Raw genomic sequence first — 18,209 nt, 5'->3', positions numbered from 1 at the left:
AAGACACTCCAGTATTTCTGCATCTGGGGCCTCTTTGCAAGGATGGTTTAAGGCAAAGGCTAGAAAGAGGAATGACCCTGTCTCCCCACTCTTAACAGTTGGGATCAGACCCTTCACTTCTCTCTGTGCTTCACTCCATCACCTGTCATTAGCTTGGGCAATAGATGCCGTGATGCTCCGACAACAGGCCACTCCAAAAACACCATCTGACATAGATGTTTAGCCAATGATGCTCCAAGCTGGACAAACTGGCAGCACTATCCTCCAGCCTGGTGATACTGGAGGGGTGACCACATACCCACTGGCTGCAGGAACACCGCAGGAACGAAGCAGGTGTGTGGCAGAGCAGGGCCATCTGGGCAAATGCCATCTTCTCCCACCCCCAGCTCTGCCCACGTTGACCTAGTGCATGTCTCACCCTCACGGAGAGGCTCTCCCGAGTGGGGATCAGTGTGCTGCTCAGCAACTTGGGAGTGTTATAAATATTTAGCAGTAAGTACTGGGGTATGGAGAGGGAAGGGCAGAGGGAGCAGAAACCAGGCTATGCGGCCGCATGAGCAGCAAGGGGCTGAAGGGTGGCTGCAAGCAATCAATGTGTGCCCAAGAAGGACTGCAGCTCGGTATGGAGGGACCCTGTCTGCACCCACTGCACCCCAGTGGTGCAGCTCTGTGGCAGCAACGCCACAGGAAGGAGGGGGGCCACGCAGTGTGACCCCCTTCAGACAGCACAGGGCCCATGGAGGAACCGCTGGGTTGCTCCTGAGGAGGGTTCAATGGTGCCCACGTGTGTGGATGGCCACAATCCTGGCTCTTCTGGCTCTTTTTGTGCTGCAGCAAGGGGGGTGAATACCATGAAGGGCAGAAAACGCTGGAGCCGCAGCCTCCCCTCTGCTGGGCTGGCTTGGCACTCCCACCCTGGTAAATTGGTTAGAGGGAGATAGATGGGACTTGAAATTCTGTAGGCTTATTCAGAAAGAAAAGTAGGGTGACAGTGATGAATCAGGCCCACGCTTCCCTGGCTTTCTCATTCTGACTTTTGGGGTTTTAGAGCTCCTGCAAACCTGCCGTGTCTGCTGAAGCCATGGGGAGCTGCGGCTGTTCAGACACCGGAGAAAACAGGCTCTGCTGCTTTGACTCCAGACACACTGCAAATCCTCTGTGGGAAGGAAAAGGATAAAGCAATAAAGGCACCCAGCAGGTTCCTAGGGGATTCTTTTTGTGCAGAGAGAATTTCTGGGTGATACGGAGCTAGAGCAACTGATTCCCACCCTGCTGCAGTGCCGTGGGTACAATTTCCTCTGCGCCATAAAGCAGATTGTGCTGGGCAACCCAGGCTGCTGGGTTTTCGCAGACTAACAAATACAGACTTAAGCTCAGGTGCCCCCAATAACCCTGCCAAAAACTTTCCCTAGATGTCTCAGCACACTGTCCCAGGTGCCTTTCAGACTCAGCTGTCGGTTTTCAGCATCGGGGTCAGCCACAAGCACCCTCATGTCAACATGAAAAGGGGGAAATTTAAAAGGTAAATGAATTTCTTAAGAAATTGAACTTTATTTCTTTGCCTTGAGAGGTTTTGAATATGTAAGAGTCCTTAGTTTAAAGTCAGTTTTTAGACTAGTAGGTGAAGAGAACATACGAGGAGGTGAAAACACCATTTAAAACCCCTATCTCATATTTATTCATATTACTTCAGAGGTTATGGCTTCAAGAAAAACACCACATAATAGAGACGTCATTGTAAAATCATCCAAACTGACAAATCTCCTGTTGGTTTCAAAGCTCCAGTATCTGTCTATATCTTTGAATATCACTGGGTTGAATTTCAGGAATATTTCAGCCAGTACTACCAGACTAGCACGAGCATCAATCAGGTGAAATCAGTTGTGCTGAGGCAGTTACTGTAAAATACTTGCATGTAGTGCAGGATTTCTGCCCACTTGATGTGCTAGCCTCATCCACAGCAGAAAACAGAAAAATGGCAGGCTCGTTTCTGTTAACAGTGACAAGTTAAATGCCCACAGGATTGACCATAATGGTCTACAGATTTCTGTTGGCATCTTTTTCAGTACCTCACAAATTAGGAGTGAGTAAGTGAAAAAAAATATACATTGGAGAGTATTCTGTGCAATACTCGGGGAATTTGTTTTACATTGGTGGTTCCAGCCTCCTGCAGGGTTCTAGTGATCCCTGTTTTGAGGAAATAGAGAGATGTTTTAATCATTTATGACAGCAAACCTTCTCCCTACTAATACGCACTTGGGTATAACTTATGAAAGAAAGATGGACAGAGAAATCTTCCTCTGTAAGAATTATGCAAACATGCATTGCTTATAAAAAACCCAGACTGACAGCACCAGAGCAGAGCCTCCTGCTTACCTGATGAATACGCATAGTGCACAGGCAACAGCAAAGCAAACTTTCCTGCACAGCACTGCCCATGCAGCTTGGCCCAGCCTTCTGTCCAGATGAAAGGCTATTTTATCCACCCCACTCATCAGTCCTTGATCTGTCAAATGAACCTGCTAACAAGCAGTAGCAATACTTCTGGTATTCTGCTTCAAAAATGAGGCCAACCTTTTATTTGTCTTGATGTACCCAAAAATCATTGGACTGTACTAACTTGAGTGCCCCTTTTCAAAATCCCCAGTGGTGTCATTGAGTCATCGGGATGAATACAGCTGAGCTCTGGCAACACTGGGCGTGGGTCAAGTTTTGAAGCTGTTCAGCAGCTTGTCTCAAATATGCTAGCCTGGAAATCGCCGAGCAACCAACATGCAGGCTTGGGGCTCTTTGGAAGAATAACTGCTTTTCTTTTTACCCAGATTTCATCAAATAGGACTACACTTAATAAGTAGTGTTAGCTATTGATATCTCTGTGGAGACACTCAAAACCTGGCTGGACGCAGTCCTGGGCAATTTGCTCTAACTGACCCTGCCAGAGCAATAGGTTGGACTAGATGATCTCAAGTGATCCCTTCCAACCACAACCACTCTGCGATTCTATGAACTCATTGCTTGAGGGTTAAAAAATGGGATCTCCTGCAGCACAACTGGTTGCTCATAATATTTCATTTGTTGTTTGTAGATCATCTGCAGCCTCATCTCAGAATGAGAATAAATTCACCACTGGAAGGGGGGTAGGCAACACACAGGGAGGTTGGCTGTGGTTAGAGGTGCTCAGTGGTAGACACCAAACCTGTTACTGATAAGCATCAACATTCAGCCAGCAGAAAGGGTACTCAGGCTACAACACGACTGTCTTTTTGCTCTTCCAGAATTTTGAAGTTTGTTTTTCTTTTGACTGTCCTTAGTGACATTCTCAGGCCTTTCTGATGAAGACCATATGCCCCTTTGAAAGGCACTTCCTAGGGGTTGACCCCTTTTGCAGTGCCAGACTGATTTGACATCAGGAAAGTGCATCAAAGACACACAGATCTGCTCCCACAGACCCTCTTCCCTTTGAGGGGGAACCCAGCTCTTCCACCAACTATCCTACTTCATCTAATGAGTAATTACTGTCTTTCCAGCCATCTGCTGAAAATCAAGGCACCATTTCAGTGCAAACCCATCTAATGTTTTGGGGAGAACAGAAGAGATCAGCAATCTTGATTCATCTTGATCTGTCTGTTGTCTATCACACTGCGGCTATCCACTTTACAGCAACTAAGTAGACTAGGCCCTTCTTCTGTCTTCTCTCCCCATACTGAAAAACATTGTTTTGTTGCAATAAATAACAATTTCGAACTAGACTGTGCTTAGCCTCAGTGCTTCTCATAAGAGATGGCCACATGGAGAACTATACTGTCCTTGCTCTTGGGGGTGCAAGTGGTACAAAATGTGCTGGGGAAAAGCAGAAGGCCATGGCCTTCCAGGTAGGACATGCACCTCTGCACCGTGGGACACGTTTGTCACACACAGTGGCTCATCACAGCTCTCACTCCCACTTTTTGTCCTCTTAAAGAAGAAAGACTTTTTCCCTTGTAAGCACCTGCTTCATTTTGTTAAACAAAGCTAACCTCCTGAAACCTGTTCCAACTGCTGAAATTAGACCATGCAGTACATGGCGTCCATAAATCATAGGGCAATGTTGAGTACCCTAGAAAATACCTGAGCAATGAATTTTAAGACAGCGTAAATATGGCCTGTCATTTTATTTCAGTACAATGCTTTCTTCTATTTAATTGTTATCTGAAGGTGAACTCACCACCTATTTAAGGATGTGCATATGTAGGCATTTATGGCACCTTTCTCTCAGGCTATGAGACACATACAAAGCTGTTGTGGCTTGACAAATTTAGAATAGTGAATAAAAGATATATTACGTGAAACTTTGCTATCATCAACCTGCTTTCTCTGCCAACTTAGCAAGAGGACTCTTTGTCAGCAAACCCTGTGGTACAGCTGGGAGCGGAGGTATCCGTCCTACATAAAACCCAGCAGAGCCAATGAGTTGCATCCCTAGGCACAATGGTCTGATCACAGGTCATCTCAGACTGTATGGATGTTTTGGAGATACTAAGTACAGGCTTTTTGCATATTGGAAAGCATCCTAAACACCTCCTGTCAGGTTGCACAGCCTGCATATCAGCTGGCACAGAGACCTGGATGCTTGCTTGGCCCTTGTCTTCGAGAATTGGGAGGTGGCTCCAGTATCTTAATGTTAAACAGAACCAGGGATTTATTTTTCCCTTTTATGTAAATATCTCACTCCTCTCATAGCAAGGCACTGACACAGCAGTGAGCTGCAAAAATAGGATTACAAAATGCAGGTCCCTCTCTCCCCCGTTTCAGCTGTTTATTTACCAAACTACCCTCGTTAATCCTCTTTACTGCGTTTCCTTCCCACTTCCCTCCAGTCTTACTGTCTTACCATGGTTCAGGTGCTTACATGGTAAGTAGATGTTGAAAAAAGCTCAGGAGGCAGCCACCTCCAGAGCTGATTAAGAGGCACAGAGCTCCACAGATTGTTTCGGAAGCTGCACTGATTTTTGCCAGATGAAGATTTGTTTGAGCTGCTTGCATCCATAGAGCTCTTGCCCAAGTCCAGCCCACAAACCATGTAATACTGAAATGACCTTGCTACCCCCAGCCTGTGCTAAAGTATGAATTGTCCTTGGACCCCCTTCTTTTACTTCTTGGTGACTACATTCCAGGGGAAGAGAAAGGGCAGCAGATTTTTGGATGGAGAAATGCTGGAGAAATACCTGAGGTAGTCCAGATTTGGAACCAGTAATTCACCTGCTCATTCAGTCATGGTATGTGCTACAGAAATCTCTAGCTGCAAGAGCACTTTCTTTACCCCTGAAATGAGAAGTCCCACTGCCTATAATGGGTCTGAGCCCTGGCCAGTGGTTATGTCTGTCCTAGAAATCTGCAAACAAAAGGAGTCACAGACTCTGATTACTGCCTGCACGAAGTGCCACACATTCAGCCAATCCTTTATTTTTTTTTTCTAATGTGCCTTGGAAAAGTTTCTTAAGAGAAAATTCACAGTTTTTTAAAGAGGAAATATCTCTCTGCCACCAAGACCAAAAAAACTATCTGTTCCTCTACTGCATAACTGGGGATGCTGTCACCGTGTGTATAACCACACTGCAGCACAACGCAACATCACGTGCAGTCTCTTTGAGTGCTTGATCTATGCAGCTGCATACATCTTTACCAGCGTGCCAGCCATGCAGCACCCAACTCTGCTGACCCCAGCATCATACACAGGCAATTTAGAGCCTTTGAAGAGCTGTCCCATAGGCATCTTCCCAAAAGTCTGGCAGTGCTCTGAGTATTAAAGCTCATTGAGATATTTTGATATTAGTGCCCTCATGGATGAGAAAACACAGGAATAGATTTCAGCATTTCTTATTAGCATTTCATACTGGAGAATTTGAATATTTCCAGGGGAGAGATGGGGATGGAAATAACAGCATGCTGGCTTGGTTTTGGTAGATATTTCATATAAAGAAGCACCGATTCTCAAAGTTGCATTTTATGACAAAAATGCTTAGTGTCAAAAATTGGTGATAAGCTGAAGTTTTAGCTTTCACAAGGGAAAACAAACAACCTCAGGACGAACATTTTTTAAACAGATCAAATCAAAATAGAGCTGAGTTATGATACCTTGAGGACAGGTTCTCCCTCTCTTGCTGCTACAGAAAAGCAGACAGAAGAGAGTTGGATTGGGTCTGGCTCTTTGAAACCAGTAAATGAGATTTTAACTTAAGCACAATAGGATTTTTCTTCTTTTTCTTTCTACTTCAAATTTGATTCTTATGAAAGTGAGGGATTAATACAACAGATCCAAGCTCAGTGGAAATAAAACTCTGCCTGCACTCTCTTGCTAGGATATTTAACTCTTGCTACACCCTCCAAAACCAGGTAATTGCCATTATTTCACTCTTCAGCATCTCTGTAGTGCTTACTGCTAATTAAGCTGAGACTCATGCTTTAGGCTAAATAGGATATTGAAATCATTGAAGTGGGCTGTAAAACCCACTTTATTTGGAAGACTAACAAGCAGAGAAATCTGGAATCCCATTATCAAGTTATTCCAGTTAGGTTCTTTGCAATACATTATTCATAATACTTACAAATTTGTCACTGGGAGATACATACCATATATATACTAAAGTTTAATACAGATTGGATGATAATACAAGTTTTCCCACAGATAGGTGTACCTTACAAGGAGATCATGTTCAGTGTGTTCTTTGTATTTTTAGTTTGGTTTAACTCTTTTTTTAGTTGATGGGCTGGCAAAAAATTTTAAATGATTTTTCTGGTGCTCCAAAAAAGATAATGAACTATCTGCTGCTGGCAAGGCAGTTTCCATGTGTATTGCAGGCTCTCACAAGAGTGAAGGTTTCCAGATGTGAAGATGTGGATCTCCTTCCCTGGTTCCTCCAGGAAGTGGTAAAAAAAAAAAGTCCTGAATAAAAATTCTGGTGTGTGACATGAAAGGTTTTACAGAGCGTTTGACTGGATAATAATTTTTGCCACTTCCACATTTTGACTGCTCACCAGACAGTGGGTGATGAACCTAGGTGACACCCTTGAGATGTGGGCAAATGGCTTGATATCTGTCTCAGAGAGGGGAAACTGAGCAGGAGATGGGCTTGAGGGTCATTTTGTGATGGGCATTGTAAACAGTCCCTTCTCATCAAACCTTGCCACTCTCCTGGTCTCCCTCACTGCCCTTTCAGCGACCAGGAACTGAAGCTGTGCCACCTCTGAAACCTGTAGACATGCCTGACATGGCACTAGAAGGAAGAGATGCTGTTCAGTGATGAGACACAACATTATCCTCACCCAGAGATAAGAAAAAGTCAGGGTGGGCAAAGGTGGGGTCTTCAGGCTGTGTTTTGGTTTCTAAAAAGAAACAAAGAGAGTGTGCCTTCCTTGGAGAGCAAGTTCTAATCCAATCTAGATGGTAATCAGACACACTGCCTTGGAGGTGGGAGCCAGATCTGTTGGAGATGTTGCAATGACAGAAGCCCCATTTCCAGGAGATGCACAGGGACGGGAGCCTGGGAGGACTGGAAAGGAGAGCTGGTGGGATGGAGGTGTGAGAAAGGTTGGGTCAGAGCACAGCTACAGAGCCTGGGGCCAGGAACATGCTGGAGGGACTCTCAGCTTCAGCATCAGCCAGATTAACCCCCTCTCTCCTTCCCTAGACTGCAAAAGATAGAGTGGAGGATTTCTCACACTAGCTAAAACCAATTCAGCTCAACAATATGTGATAATACTTTGTGTTGAAGACAGATATGCTTCTCTTGTGAAGTGTCTTATCTTATTTCCTAGGGATTATCAATAGATACACTTCACAATGGTTCAAGGAACCTGAACTACTGTGGGAGGCTGCCAGGCACTTCAGGGCATCCATTTGACAGAGTTGTTTAAGAAAGGACTCATTGATGAAAAGCAATGCTCTAGTTAGTCTGTAAAAATATAATTAATAAGATTGTCTTTTATAGCCGTCCATCCCACATCTGAGCAGTTTTCAGCTTAACATTTGTCAGCAGTGTGAATGTCAACAATAAGATCTAAGAGGAATTGTCATTTTTTTCTGAGCCTAATGCCAGTTCAAGCTGCAGACTTGTATGTTGATATTCACACTGCTGACAAATAACTGGTGTCTTCGTCAAGTACATGTATTATTCTTCACTGACGTGAGACACAAGAGACTTGGTTATATGAACTCCCACAGCCTTTTCAAGGCAGCTCTAAATTTGTCTGATTAAATTTCTTTTCCGTACCTCCCATCTACCAGCAGCAGAGAGCAGATCTGAAGAGCAATTTCTTGCTAGGCACAAGTTGCCCTGGAGAGTTACTGCTCCCGTAGGCATATTTTACAGCCTTGGCAGAAATCATTCACAATTTGGCATTAGGCAGACAAATACAATAGTTGTTGTTGAAACAAATACAACTTCCCACTTGGAACTGAACCAATCCACTGTGAACAGTCCTAGGTAGATTAGGAACTACAAGTAAGAAATTTTGTACTGTTACCAATCCAGTAGGACTCCAGTTTCAGTCCTCTATAGATGATTTTCTTGAAGTGCAGTAGACAGAGTGAAAGCTTACCAACTCCTCAAAAATAATAAGCATTAATTTAAACTAAGCTAGTATAACAAGAATACTTACACAAATTTAATAAGATAGTATATGCAGACTTTCTTATTTAAATTCTTCTCTTTTGATGCTCTTGGACATGCTGTCCTTCAAATCCTGAATAATTTTTTCAGACAACCAGAAAGTATGAGCAATGCTCCACCATTGTGATATCCCTGATGGGGCTCTTCAAAAGTCTTGCATTTGCTTTGAATGCAAATAACTTTTTCATGAAAACTATTTTTTTTTCCCTCCAAAAACCCTGTGACTCAGATGTCACTGCAATATCTATTGAGAGTTATGGGTTGAATATTGCACTCTTATCTGTGAGCCTGGTCACCCACCTGTATTACAACCCCTGCCTGAGACCCCCTTCTATGAAACAGTGACTCAATGAAAACACAACTGTAGGGTGTCCTCAGAGCAGCACTCAGACCAATAGAGGAGAAAAGAAACTCCATCCAGTTGTGAGAATACAATTCCCACAAGGTACTTCCTTTTCTGAATCAATTTATTGGATTTAGATTTGGAGTCTTCGTACAGATTTTCAAGTTTTGACTTTTTCTACTAGAAAGTTGAAATCTTTAGTTAAAGAAACGATCCCCTGTGACATTTTTCTGTGTAACTGAAGTCAATACTTTCTAAGTGCCTGGGATCTATGCAAGCACATCTATCACAGAGGGAGAGGTAGGGGAGCTGAAATTGTTGCTACACAAAGTGTTGTACATAGACTTCACATGGGCTTTTAAATTAAAGGAAGCAGGTTTTGAATTTGATTCTGTAGATGATCATTTTGAAGCAAGAATAAACCGGAGGTAGAGTCTCCAAAAGAAAAATTACACCAACAACCCTAGAGTTTGGGTTAGAATAGCTTGCATAAATTTGAAGTGCTGAAATTAGTGATGGGTCTGGGTCAAAAATCTCACATCCCACGTGTACATTTTAAAACAAAAACCTATCAACATTACTCAGCACCCTACAGCATTATAACTTTGTCAAAGTTCACATTAATCTGAAAATTGAGGCTCTGTCCCATATTTATTTATTTTTCTCCTCCTCATGCCCATGGCTGTGCAAAATTGAACTTTGTCCTTTACACAGGCAGGAAAAGGTACATACAGAGACTTTGACAAAAAAAACACAACACACCACCACCAAACAAAACCAAAACATTGAGCATTGGATGCCTCTGTCTGCATTTTGCCTTTAGGATGCCTTTGAAGAAAACAAGGTGTTAGCAAAGACTTGGGTCAGTCTTTGTGGGTTTGCATTACACAGAACATATTAAAAGCATCTGTAGTCTTACCTTTTTATGGCTTTGTAGCAAATGATGACAACTACAAAGAGGAACACTAGTGTGGCACAGCATACTGCAATGATAATAACCAGGCCTGGCCACCAGGTCTCTTCAGTGGGGCAGAAGGTAGACTTGGGAGCTGTAAAGAGAGTGTGGAAAAATGCATGAATTCTCCCACATATGTAGTGTATAATCAGATACACTTTAGTCATCCATATAATAGCACTATGCCAGGTCAACCGATATATAAGAAGAGGTTATTTCATGTTTAGGACATTTATTTATTTATTTATTTTGCCTCAAGCAGTCTATCTCCCTGCTTGGTACTAGATATTTCTTGCCATGCTATCCAGATGGCCGAGTTCTCTGTGCCAGCGTTGTCCACAGGCTGGCACCCAGCACAGAGGAGAAAGGCTCAGCTCTGCTACCCACAGGAAAACTCTCCCCCCTCCACAATCTCCGTCTCCTGCTGCATCAGCCTTAGTCTTAGAGAGACGTCACGCTGATAAGGGTAGGCTTTCAAACCTCATTAGGGGAGGTTTATCGGGGAGCAGCAGCAGTGCCTACCAATCAGTATCGCAGCCGCTATCATTGTAACCTTGGAGCAAGGAGGGGGAATTTGTTTTAAAAGAACAGGAATTTTATTACATTTATTAATTGCTTTTAGAGGACTGTGGCTATCAAACTTCCTTCCAATTAAATTGTCCGATGTTTAAGAAATGTTAACCTTACGAAATGTTAACTCATGAAAGCATAAGTAATTGTTATTGCATTTTTCTTATTCAACTTAGGGCTAGAACTGTGCATTTAATACTACTCAAAACAAGCACTATTTTACATCAGAAGTAATATTGGTGGCATTTAGCTCAAATCTTTTCTTCCAGAGTTATATTCTTTTTCCCCATGCTTTAAGGGACACCTTTCTTGAAGGATGGTGAGCAACAGACAATGACAAGAGCAGTACTGGTTATTGCAGAGGTGGAAGAGCCCCTTCCCCCAGTGTACACAATCACGTAACCTCCATGAGAATTTATGCCTTGCTAAAGGAAATTTAATAATAAATCAGTTAATGGGAATAACTAAATCTGCATGTTCATAAAGCAGATAAGAGAATCAAATATAGCAAAAGGCACTTTTTAAGTCTAATTATATGATCAGATATATCCTATATTCTGTACTTCTTTTTGTACACATCACAAACAGCTGTACAAACTAAAATATGTCATCACACTTATTTATTGTGAGCTGACATCCTCCGTGCATCCTATGTTTAAGAATAAACATTCACATACTTTGCTAGGTAAATACTGAAGTACACAATTACTGTGCACTTCTGCTTTCCACTGGTATGATTATAGAAGAACCGATAACATTAATCCTGAGAAATCTGCAGGAGCATCTTAGACTAGGTAAAGAGCTCCTGGTGCAATAAAGAAGCAATCAAAATAATCAAGCCATCAGCTTGATAATTTATAGGCAGTTCACCATTTGGTGCCATGAAGTGCTCACGTTTCTCAGGTGCATCAGCCTTCAGCACATGCTATCACTATGATCATACTTGCCTAGCAAATATTGACTTCAAATTACTATACATACATTGACTCTGAGGGTGTTTTCCTTTGTTTCTGTTTGTTTGCTCTTCTTTTGTGTGTGTGTTGTTCTGTTTTGTTTTGTTTTCCTCAATAGGAGAAAAGAAACAAAGCTGAGATTTCAAGTGATTTGTAGAACTAAGGGTTACTGGATCCTCTTCTGACAATGAGTTCACTTCAGCAACAGAATTTCTGCTTTCTTACCATGATGTTAGCTGCAGAGTCAGCTTTCACTATAGATGGAACTATTTATTGTGTTGTGATATGAGCTGATATTTTCTGAATTATTTCAATACTGTTATTTTCTAACATAACAGAGGGGATTTCAAAGATGAGAAAATGTTTGTACGAAGGAGCATGCAGTCTTAGGGCCAACTCTACCCTCTTGATGTTGCCCTGAGAAACAAAAATAGTTCCACTGAAATCAAACGAAACACATGTGTCAGCATATGCCACATACAATTAGATACAATCATACAAAATGGTAGGCTCGTCTTCCTCCAGTGCAGGATCAACCAAACTAGTCACAGAGCAAACCAAGATGGTGAGACTGGGCTGCTCTTCAGCACAACAAACGAGACTGACAAACGGCAGAGAAAGGGTCTAAAGCAACACCTCTCATGTGCCTTTGTAGCATGTGCTCCTTCATGACTTATCATAGGATTTTTACATGGAGAATAGATAAATTCGGAACAGAATAGTGTATATGACTCCTGACAGCCTACATGTAGTTACTGACGACAGGAAATAAGAGTTGCTGATGTAGAGATAACCCCTAATTCACACTACTCAGTTCCCTTCCTCACTGGTCCACACCAGGCACTCAGAAAGAAGTGCAAGAAATCACAGTGGAAGCAGTCAAAGCCTGTTTATTAGTAGCTGGTGGTTTACACAGCGTTAAAAAATATCCTCTATTTCTAATGCTTACTCTTGCAATGCTAGGTAATCTTGTTTGCCTTAGACACATCCACTCTTCCCAATAAACTTCTGGTTGTGTGCTAGTTTCTGCCTTCCTCAGTATGCATTCATATAGCCCTCATTACTGTGACATTTCTACATCTTCAATGCATTTCTCCTCACAATTACTCTCTGAGGAAGAACAGAGCTGCTTTAATCCTCTCATACTAATGGGAAGACAAAGCCTGGCCCATTTGGATGTCCCATATGCCAGGCGCAAGGCACAGGAGTACTGCATGCCTATGAGCTGCAGCTGAGAAAGTCAGCATGGAGCAAACTTTCCCAAAGCATCAGCAAGGTGCCCAGGAAAGTGCCATGTCCTCAGAAAGGCCCCCATTTGGCTGTCAGTGCTAGGGAGACATTGATGTCTCCACTCCTCTGGGCTGGAGTTTGAAGTCCTGACCTGCTCCCTGTGATGCCCGCGTGCTGGGATGGCTCTCCATCCTATGCCAGCATCGCAGCTCTAAAGTCATTGCCTGCAATATAGAAAAATCACCATGGGGCTACCAAGAGCTGAGGGCTGGCCAGTGTGGCCACAACATCTGTACCCTCAGCCCCCACCACTGGCCTCACACAAGTGGCTTCAACTGCTCACAGCATGACCAGCTCCTGATTCCACTCATTCCCATTTGCTCTTCATTAGTCTCAAGTTCTGCCAGCTGGACAAAGAAAGTGATTTTCACAGTGCAAAGCAACTCAAGGAAAACGTGCTTTTTCTCCTAAGCCCTGAAGCACTGGTCTGTACGTTGAACAAACTGTTGGGTGGGAAGTAGTAGGAAACTGATGACATTTTAAAGAAGTTAAGCAGGGTGAGCTAAGTAATTGTAGTCTGTCATCCTAACAAAAATCTTGCCAAAATATTGAAGATCTCACTCAATTAATAAAGTATTAAAGTAAGTAACTGATACTAAACAGCATAGAGACCAGATATTTTCTGAGGAGATTAATGGTTTGGTAAATACATGTATTAGTGCTGGTGTGATAAACTTAGACTCTGGTATGACATTTGATGCAATTCTACATGATGTTGAAGCTATGAAACTGTAATGCTACACAGTAAGTTTAGCACAGATGAACTGACTTAAAAGCCAGGGGCCTGTTATGTCTCAAAGTCTACCTATACATGGAAAATCACTACTAGGAGAATTTGTTTTTCAGCAGTGACTCCCTCCTTCCCCCCAGAATACGGGACTAGATACTGGTAGAGTTTGTAAATTACTCAGGAATGTACTCAACTACAAGTGGAGACTGAGTATACTTAGTTTAGAAATAAGATAATTATTATCATTAAGTGTAATTATCCATTTCAATACTCTATCAAGTCTGGTGGAGTATTTCACTGAAGAAAATAGTTTAAGGTAGACTGTTTACTTTTCCTAAAAGAAATCTAAATTCAGCTGCAGACACTGACTCAAAAGAAGAATTAAGTCAAGAAAATGCTCTGCTTCTGGGAAGTACAGATGAGCACAATGCCTTTTTTTTTTTCCCTTGGCCTTAAAATTCATGAAGTACAAATTTTGGTTATGTTTACTTTTAGAGAGCAGTGCCTTCCCTTACTCCCAACAGCACCAAGCCTAAATAAACAACATATCAATACAATGGATAGAGACGCAGTTCAGACCTGTGGGTGGCTGGATCCAACTTCTTGAAAACTAACTCATGAAAAAGTACATTTAGAGTAAAGTAAGTTTAGAGTACATTCAAGGGTGCTTGTGGTGACATAAAACTCACACGCTTTCTTTGACTAAATTTGTTTTGGAGTCTCAGCATAAAGACACAGCTCCAATTCTAATGTTAGCAAGCATTTGTATACAAATGGGTCTAGCCAGAAATGTGCATGCCAGGAAAGATTAGCTCAGCAACAGAGGGTTTCCCTGAATGTCCAGGCACAAAAATAATAGTCACGTCACTGGAAAGAAAGTTTCCATAAGATTATAAAGAAATATCTACTTTCTCTTTAGCAAATCTCAGTGTGGATCACTCTCAGAATTGTCCTGAGTTGCTCAAAACAAAACAAAAAATAAACAGAACAACCAGTCAGTGATGAAGCTGTTTTTAGTCATGTCTTTTGGATCACCATTAAGTGCTTGTGTGTATGTTATAAAAACAACATGTACTTGTACTGCCTGCAACAGAATATAGAGATGGGAGTTGGAATCCTTGAATACATCCTCAGGTTTTCTTCAGTGACCACAGCTGTGCTTCATAAAGCTTAGATTTTGGAGACTTAGCACTCCCATTATTTATTTTGATGAGGATTACTATTTCCATTGCGATATTGCTTGCAAACTAATTGCTCTTTGCAAGGGAATGACACTACACTAGAAATTAACAGCCCCAAGCCTGCCAGGAGGGAGTAAGGGCTACTTTCCACCACAGGGACCATGCTGGGTTGAGCACCAGCCCTCCACAGCACCAGAGGGGCAGAGGAAGCAAGGCAGCACCAGGGCACTGCTTGTCCCTTCTGTCCTGGCCATCACTCACCAGTCAGCCCAGCAAAACAAAACAAAGAAAACAAAACAAAACACAGGCATGAGCCAGCAAATAGATAGGGGAGGCAGCGACCCATGCTCCCACGTAGAGTCCCAGGGGAAGCATCCTCTGGCCAGGGTCTGAGCGTGTCAGTCTGCCACAGGCTCGGTCCCAAGCAGCTGGTGAGTACGTGCTGACATGAAGTGGAGGGGTGATGGTGCCCCCTCACCTCCCTACAAGAACACGAACTTCATGCCTAAAAAAGGAAGAGCGCTTTCAAGATAAATCAAAACCGGTTATTGTTTTTCCTCCCGCTTTTATTTCTGTTCTTGCAGAAAGGTCAAGAGTGCTGGTATAATCATCTTTATGAGACATCTGCCCATTTTTAATATTGTATATTCACAACAGGCTAAACCCATCCATCTCTACGCCTGCAGCACTCTTGCTATTGTAGGGCTGTCTGAATCAGCCACACAATTTTATTTTGCTTGCTTGGAAGCAAAGTTGGACTGTGTTTTGAAGGCAGGCTCATATTCCAAAGGTCTCAAGTGTTTTGTCAGTCTTGGCTGGAACCTGAAAGGAACTGGTGATACAGGCAATGCATTACTGCTGACCCATACATATGTCACGTATGTCTCTCAGGATGCTTCGTGTCTAGTTAAACATGGAGAGAGATGCTGGATTTAAGGCAGTCTGGGGCTCTTCACATTGAGGTGTCTTATTCAAACCCTGATGGAATGGAGGGATCCAATGCATCTCCTAATTAATGTGAAACACCTTGGGGCTGGCAGGAATACCTACAGAGCCCTGCAGAGCAACAGTTACACACACACAAACACCAGGACTTGGGCACTGACTCCAAAAGCACTGTGTTGTGTAACAGATGAAAAACAAGGAGAGCCTCCATCACATGTGCACTTCCTTTTTGAGAAAGCTGATTTCAGTGCTGGGCCTGAGGTCTCCCACCTACTTTCTTGTAACCCCTCCTTGCTCCCTCCAGGAATGTAAATGAATCCCAAAGTGAGTGTATTAATGTACAATTGACTTAATTGTACATGAAAATGAACCCTTGGACAGATTAAAAAAAGGGGAGAAAGAGCTAAGGTGATGTAAACTGGTGGAAGTCCACTGAGTCACGAGACTGGTGCCAGCTGAGAACCTTCTCCCACCATCTCCCAGCATGTGATTCTGCCTGTAAGCACAGCTCCAAACTTTGCTGAAGGTGGGGAGCTCAGTCCCCTGATGGCTCTGGGCTCTTTGGGTGCAGATTTTGTTACCTAACCCCAGGCAATGTGGAGAGATCCGTGAGTCAGCATCAGCTCAAGTGTCCCCTGCTTGTTTGTTGCATTTCGTCACGTAGGAACAGTTACAGATGTGTTTGGATAGCCTGTGTGGTACAAACACACTGTGCACGCTGAGCTGCTAAGAGGGAGAGGCGGCCAGCATGGAAAAACAAATCTCTCACAAAGAGCCATCTAATGAAATGTGGGGTACTGTTAGACTTTGATACAAATATAGATCTTCAGCTGTTGGTTTTAAAAAGCATTTCAGGAACAGGAGTAGTGTGTGTCCTCTTAGGGCCTTATCCAACAAAATTAGTGGATTTGAGAGTGAAAATTGCCTGTGAGGATGGGTGAGATGAGGCTGACCAGGAGATGGGGGCCTTGGAGCCCCCTCCCCAAAGCAGAAAGCAGTAGGTATGTTTGTACCATGCAGTGGGTCCTCCACTGCTGTTTCTGCTCCCTCTGCCCAGCACTTGAGATTCCTGGCACGAGCTGAACATAAACACAAACATTCACATTTGGGGCACCTCCGCCTGAGTCTAAAACAATTCATTTTGAAGATATAGGAGCTCTATAAGATATGAATGGATGCGCTTCGCTGTCTCCCTGGCAGGTCCCAAAATCACCTCATCAACCTCCCTTCACAGTCATTGCCTGTGAACAACACCACCAGGCCACGCTTGAGCAGCCAGAGGGGAGCTGCGGGAGCACATCAAACTGCAGGCCAAAGGCAGGGCTGGTATCAGCACAGGCCATGGAGGCTGGGCCCCCTCCCTGCCTGGGTATGGCCCTGGGGACAGCCTGCAGACAGCCATCACCTTCTCTGCTCGGCCTTCAGACCGCACAGCAGAAACATAACCTGGGTTTGGCCACATAGGCTGTGGGGCCACTCCTTTGCCCGGTGGCGAGCCATGGTCATAACCAAACCCATCTAGCTGGTGGCTGGAGAGCTTTGGCCACAGACTGCACCCCTCCTGGTGCCCCAACAGCACCTATGCTCCCCTGGGAGAAAAGAAATGGCATAGAGGAGCAGACCACCTTGGAGGAACAAGATGGTTCCCCAATATGCAGTAGTACGCTTGCATGGCTTTTCAAATGTCCAGCATGGAGATGTCTGGGCCAAATGTTCAGGATATGACTCTGGCCCTGCTGCTGATTCTCCCTTGCTTCCCCCTGAGAAGCAGAAACAAAGCAAGCTCCAAAGAAGAGCTCCAAATGCTAAAGCTGTACTTATTGAGTGAATTAAATCCAGCAAATGCAATAAAATATAAGATTCTCAGAACACCATGACTTCCCAGGGCTTTTCCTGAGCTGAAGGACATGCTGTTGCTTGTTCAGAGAGTATGGGGGGGATGTGGTGGAGGATGGGCAGCACAGAAAGCCATTAGCATCCATCATTAATTTGAAGGACTGGGCCAACGCAGCAGGAAAGTAAAGCAGGAATGGATGACAACTTCAATAACAGATGAAGTCAGTTTGGGACAAATTCATCTCCATTAAATCCAAACATCATGGAAAGGATTTGGATTATGACAGTCCCCAAAGAGCACTGACCTAGAAAGCCACTCTGTTGGACCTGTTCCCTGAGATCCTGCCACAGAGAGCAAGCACCAGAGGAAGATGCTGCCCAGTGAGGAAAGTCCAAAGAACTCTCTTAGACCAGCAATGTCCTATCCTACCATCCTCACCTCCAGAGTATGGCTGCAGCTGTACAAGATGTGAATAGACTGGCTTATATATAATAAGAACTGCCTAAATTTGCAGCAATTTTTGGTGCACATATACAGAGAAAAATGAACAAACAACAAAAGCCAAATGTCAATTTCCGTTCTTTCCTTTTTTTTTTTTTTTTTTTTTTTTTGTATTTCTTTCCTTTTCCTTTTTTTGGTCTCTGCTCTCTTCTCCTCTCCTCTTTCTTTTTCTTAGTCCTGTGCCTTTTCTGTTGCTTCTAAACTTAGGGCCGTTTCCAGAAAGCCATGAACTACTCAGGTAAACAACTACTACCAA

The 18,209-nt window shown here is 43.4% G+C and overlaps 1 protein-coding gene across 2 annotated transcripts in view; it reads right to left on the bottom strand.

The window, feature by feature from the left end:
* Positions 1 to 18,209, bottom strand: part of PRIMA1 (proline rich membrane anchor 1) — a 53,167-nt gene that overhangs the window by 14,918 nt on the left and 20,040 nt on the right. For both annotated transcript variants that reach the window (XM_038179934.2, XM_027458228.3), the window contains exon 3: positions 9,911 to 10,040. In XM_038179934.2, coding sequence (XP_038035862.1) covers positions 9,911 to 10,040 — 130 coding nt within the window. The remainder of the gene's footprint in view (positions 1 to 9,910; positions 10,041 to 18,209) is intronic.

The sequence above is a fragment of the Anas platyrhynchos genome, chromosome 5 (assembly GCF_047663525.1).
Source record: "Anas platyrhynchos isolate ZD024472 breed Pekin duck chromosome 5, IASCAAS_PekinDuck_T2T, whole genome shotgun sequence".
Classification (NCBI taxonomy): Eukaryota; Metazoa; Chordata; class Aves; order Anseriformes; family Anatidae; genus Anas; species Anas platyrhynchos.
The sequence above is the reverse complement of the archived record's forward strand: the minus strand, read 5'-3'. Positions and strand labels throughout refer to the sequence as shown.